Raw genomic sequence first — 5,694 nt, 5'->3', positions numbered from 1 at the left:
AGAGAGAGAGAGAAGAAGAGAGAGAGAATTAGTTGTGTATATATATATATATATATATATATTCAGGTCATGCTATAAATGCAACATATAAACGTAATGATGAAACAAATATGAATCAATGATAACATTTAATTCAAAACATAAATGATGTTATTATATATCAAAATATGCAATTAATGTATCTTTGTTCGATTCTCTCATGAAATGGCTATTTTATCTATCGTTGACTGGGAATTTTGAATGAGCCACATTGGACTAGGGTAACGCGAGTATTAATAACTTATGACACCGTTGCATTTTCTAATATTATTTTCAGCGAAAGGAAATAAAAGAATTAAAAATAAAATGTTATCATAATATTATAAAACAAGTCGTTAATAAAATTAATAAAAAGAGCAAATAAAATACGAAGTAAAAATGTGTGTATAATAATATTAGCTTACCAATTTCGACTTTAGCACTACAAACCGCTCTACCAGCCGCGTTCTCTGCTACGCAAGAGACAGTACCGACGTGTGCATCTCTGACTACAGGAATTGTTAAAACTTGTCGATCTCCGCTAACGGAAACTAGAAAATCTTTCCCATGAACCGGCCGCTCGTTAAACAACCATTGAATCTGTAAAAAAAAATTTGAATAATAAAACCTGTTAATTAATCCGTTAAAAATAAAGCAATGGACACGTATACATGTGTATCAAGAGAAAAATATATGAGTTCCTGTGCTTCCGTTATATTCGACAATTTTGAAAAGACGAGAAAGGTGTTAACGAAGTACCTCTGTGACAAGTCCATGATGCTTCGCACCGCATCGAAAGTTCCATCTTATGCTCCGCGGCACGACTGCAATCGAGCTTTTCACATGAAGTATATTGTTCGCGTTTAAATATAACTCGTCGGGCACAAAATTACTTTCGCCCCGTTTCTGACAGGCGTACCAACCTTTCATTTAGACGTTGTTTACGTGACCAATGCAAATTTTAAAATTTTCAAAAATCACAAATCAAATAATCTTACTTACAATTAATTATTAGATAATGCTTGAGACGATTTTACAAAACAAACACATATAACATAATATTCTATTAAATTTTTTTCTCTATAATGTTTGATATTGCTTATATTAATTTATTATTTATTTTATTATTTATTATATATTTTATTATTATTTATTATATATTATTTTATTACAGTATAAATATAGTAGAGAGCGCCTAAGCTCTACTATTTTATTACTTATGAGAATCAAATAAAAAATTGCATTATTCTTAATATTATAAATTATAATATTTATTGCTCTTTTTTTTATGTAATGATACTTATAAAGCTTATTTTATCAAAAATGAGTAAAATAATGTTATCTTTATGTTTATATATACAAATTCTAGTTAACAAAAATTTTAAGACCACTAATTTTTTCATCCCTATTAGGATTTCAGTGTAACTGTCTTTCAAAAAGAATAATTATTTGTTTCATTACACGCAAAAATATAAAAGTATATAATATTTGAAAAAATTTATACTGCGTAGGTAAAATTAAATTATCTACCTTAGGAGAAGGTTTACCAATGACAATGCACTCGAATTTGATTGAAACTCCTTCGAGTATTTTCCTGTCCTGAAATGTTTCTTTGAATGTTGGCTGAATCAATTTTTCTTCCATCTGGATAAATTCTTCGTTTCTTTTAAAATCACTAAGCGATTTCACAACTAATCTGGCAAAAGCTTTGGCCTCACCGTGTGTATTTATAGCTTTTGCTACATAATTGCCCTTATCTTTCGGTATCGTTGATGAAATTTCCAAAAAGGCTGTTCCATCTTTTCTTTCTCCAATCTGATATATTATGGCAATTTGACATAAATATATTATAATCACGGATTTAAGTAAACGTTAAATAAAATGCAATCTGTGTCTAATATACGCACCAAAATCCTTTCGTTATGAATCATTTCACCATCATCCGAATACCATCTTAAATCAGATTTAGGTTCTCCAATTACGACACATTCGAAAATTGCATTTTCGCTTTCAGCCACCAACAAGTCCGTCGGAAGTTTAATGAATTTTGGAGCAAAACCGCTGGTAAGAGTTTCTTCCTGTTCCTTTGAGACGTGAGATGTTGCTACAAATGCAAGGAAAAATATTATGTATGAAATAATAAATTTTTTATTAAAAAAGGATATAATTATACGTACGCATAATTGTTAATGTACACTGACTAGAAGCTTCGCCAGCGGAATTAATAGCAACTACTTTATATATACCAGCGTCATCCAAAAAAGCTTCATGAATAACTAACGAACACCGATCACCTTGAAAAAGTAATTGGAAGTCTGACGATTCTTTTACAGGCTGTTCATCATGGTACCAAATTACCTAGAAAGTTACAAAATTAAAAAAAAATGATAAAAAGGTGAATTATAAGATGAATGATTTAGAAATAAATAATTTACCTCCGGTTCAGGTTGACCTACAATCACGCAGTCTAGCCTAGCTGATTGTCCTTCTTGAATTTCAAGATTTTGCAAAGGTAACTGAAATTTTGGAACTATTAGTTCTATATCACTGCAAACAAGCTCGGATTCACTGGTTTCATGAAGCCAACGTCCTTTCACAGAAACAATACAAGATGTTGTATCTTTCCCGATTTCATTATTGGCAGTCACTGCGTAAGATCCGGCATCTTTTGGAAAAGCTTCCGTGATGATCAAGCTTGTTCGGGCACCATCTGTTCGAATCTGAATAAACACGCAAATTGATTATATCATATTAAATATATTAAAACATCATCGCTTATCTTACTTTATGATATTTGCTTTCTTCAATTAATTTTCCATCGTGAGTCCAGATTAATTTAGGAATTGGATCTCCGTTAGCTTCGCATTCTAGTTTCATTTTTTGACCTGTCTTGACCATAGCATTTGATAACGGTACCACAAAATATGGTTTCTTCACAGAAATTTGCGCGGCTAAAATTAATATTCATATAAATAAAAAGAAAATATACAATTTTTTTAATGCGTCATTACCTATGTTATTATTATGAAACTTACGTTTCACGTCCAAATAGGCAGTAGTAGACGATTGTCCCCATTGATTTGCTGCTTTACAAGTATACGAAGCTTTGTCTTCCAAGAAAATTTCATCAAACTTTAGAACAGCTTCTCCATTATTAAAAGTGATAATATAGTCCGGAGAATTATCGATGTTGATATCATTTTTGTACCATTGTACTGTCGGTAGAGGATTTCCTTTAACAGTGCACTCTAATTTATGAGAGCATCCTTCCATCGCAAAAGAGGGCTGCAATTCTTTCACGAAAACAGGAACATTTGGCTGTTCTTCCGTGATAATTTCTACATTAAAAGTTTTTAACATGAACAATTAAATATTAATGTACGTACTAGTAATTAATAAAATTCACACGTAAATCAAATTACCTTTGACAGTGAGAATGGCCGATGTTTCGACAGAGCCATGAATATTAAATGCACGGCAAGTGTATTTAGCAGAATCCTCAGTAAATGTTTCCTCTATTTTTAAAATACAAACGCCGTTTATATAAGTTGTTAAATAGTCTGGATTATTTAAAATCGATATTCCATCCTTGTACCATACTATTTCTGGTATCGGCTGACCAATTAGATGACATTCAAAACTGAATTCTTTGCCTTCTTGAACCATCGCATCATTCAAAGGAACTGTGAATTCTGGAGCTAATGAAATAATTTTGTTTATTTGTGTTTCTTTAGCATATTCGTGTAATTTGTCGCATATCTCTTCAGATACAAGCTTTTTAAATGGGCCAGCTTCTTTTTGAATAACTGGAACATCCTTTTCGATTTCCATCTATAATAATTATAAGTATAAATTTTACAGTTATAATACCAATAATTTAAATCTATCTTTAAAATACCTTTTGAAGAATATGAATTTCTTTCGTTGTTACAGCGGAAGTTTTATGAATTGTTTCTTCAACTATGGTCTCGTCAGTTTGGGCAGAGACGGATTGAGAGATGGAAGGAACAATTTTTCGTGCATGTTCCTCTTTTAATTTTTTTGCCTCTATCACAGCTTTGTCTAAAGTCTCAGCGGCAAGGTGTTCCGCAAGTTTTTTTGCGTTTTCCGCTTCTATCTTTGCAGCTTCCATCGCGGCCATTTCTATTTTTACAGCTTGTAACTTTTTATCAGCTTCTAGCTTCTCGATTTGCAGCTTCTCTCGGAGATCTTTGGCATTCTGTAAATTTTGACTCAGGGTACGCAACTCGGAAGAAATAACTGCGAATGAATCTAGCATTTGCCGATTCTCTACTATCACTTCGTTAAATTGCGGAAGTCTGTCTGTACCTAAAACATTATTATGTTGCAAACAGATCATTTTGCATATTTATTTTATTCGTTATATACTTTTTCTTAAATATGATGCCACTTTTACCGAAAACTATTGTCGATAATTGTTTCAACTTCTCAATTCTCTTTTCCTGTTGATCTTCACCTGGCTTTATATAAGCATCAATCTCTTGCAGTAAATCAATAGCTTCTTCAGACACTTTTACGGCTGTTGCTTTACGTGCAATAATCACCAAAAGTTTGTTACCTTCCCTGAACCACTGTTTGGCTTCTTCTAAGAGTATGAAATAATCATTACTTAAATGCATTCTTTTTTTGGTATCTCTAACATGTTTCCTCAGATGATCCCATCTGTTGCGCAGAGATAAAATTTCATCCGTCACTTGTGGAGTTAATGGAACAATTGTCTCTTCTGTTTTTTTTATAAAAGTTTCAATTCTTTTGTCTAAAATCTAGTAACAAATATTTAAATTAATATTATAATCTTTTTATAATTTCTTCATAATCACAAAATTACCGTAATAATGTAATTTACCGTTATTGTTTGCTCAAACTGTTCAAAAGCAGTTAATGTCGCTTTCAAAACTGATAAATTGTCACCAATTCTTCCATCCATATTTTTTAACTGTTCGTTTAATTCACGTAGATCGTAATTAATTTTTTCGATATCCTCTCTAAAAATACACAGATGCCGATGTTCTTCGAGACGGTTTGACGTTTCGGTTTGGAATAACTCAAATTTGATGCGTACAGAATCTATCGTGCGGTTCAATTTCTCAATGTCTTGTGTTGCTGATTCTAGCGGTTCCTGTAGTCTAATGTTGTCTATTATTTCTTCAGATTTTGTATGTATTTGTAATAAAGATTCCGTAATAAACGTTTTTAATATATTAAGTTTATTTAAAGAACCATCCACATCAGTCAACTTTGTAAAACTTGAGGCGTGTTCAACTTCTTGTTTTGCTTCCTCAATTTTACACTCAATCTTAAAAATAACGAATGAAGAATAATTTACATATTTCAAGGCATATATATAAATTAAATGACGTTGTATTGCATTTAAAATCTGTCTTACCTCTTCAAGATTTCTAAAGATAAAAATTAAAGATTCTAATAATATATCGTAATCTTTGATGACAGTGTTCATTTTTTCACGCATTTGTATGAGTTTTTCTAAAATTTGCTCGGTTGCTTTAGCTTCACCTAATTTAATTAATTATTTTAATTAAATATGATTTCTTAAATGCAACATAATACAAATATGTTACACAAAAAGGAGGATGATGGAAGTCAGCGCGGAAAATAATGTGCAATGCTAAAAAAATGATATATATATATATATAT

At 31.2% G+C, this 5,694-nt stretch overlaps 1 protein-coding gene across 1 annotated transcript in view; it reads right to left on the bottom strand.

Annotated features, from left to right (window-relative positions):
* The window catches only part of LOC105624873, a 41,438-nt gene that overhangs the window by 11,135 nt on the left and 24,609 nt on the right, over positions 1 to 5,694 (bottom strand). Inside the window, exons 27-38 of the mRNA XM_012206223.1 lie at positions 5,426 to 5,553; positions 4,886 to 5,335; positions 4,436 to 4,802; positions 3,917 to 4,347; positions 3,441 to 3,849; positions 3,054 to 3,356; positions 2,803 to 2,969; positions 2,454 to 2,738; positions 2,196 to 2,376; positions 1,926 to 2,122; positions 1,549 to 1,833; positions 444 to 618 (exon numbers count right to left, since the gene is read on the bottom strand). Of these exons, the coding sequence (XP_012061613.1) occupies positions 444 to 618; positions 1,549 to 1,833; positions 1,926 to 2,122; positions 2,196 to 2,376; positions 2,454 to 2,738; positions 2,803 to 2,969; positions 3,054 to 3,356; positions 3,441 to 3,849; positions 3,917 to 4,347; positions 4,436 to 4,802; positions 4,886 to 5,335; positions 5,426 to 5,553 (3,378 nt within the window). The remainder of the gene's footprint in view (positions 1 to 443; positions 619 to 1,548; positions 1,834 to 1,925; positions 2,123 to 2,195; positions 2,377 to 2,453; positions 2,739 to 2,802; positions 2,970 to 3,053; positions 3,357 to 3,440; positions 3,850 to 3,916; positions 4,348 to 4,435; positions 4,803 to 4,885; positions 5,336 to 5,425; positions 5,554 to 5,694) is intronic.

The sequence above is a fragment of the Atta cephalotes genome (genome assembly GCF_000143395.1).
Source record: "Atta cephalotes unplaced genomic scaffold scaffold00092, whole genome shotgun sequence".
Classification (NCBI taxonomy): Eukaryota; Metazoa; Arthropoda; class Insecta; order Hymenoptera; family Formicidae; genus Atta; species Atta cephalotes.
Note: the sequence above shows the minus strand (reverse complement) of the source record. Positions and strands in the feature narration are given on the sequence as shown.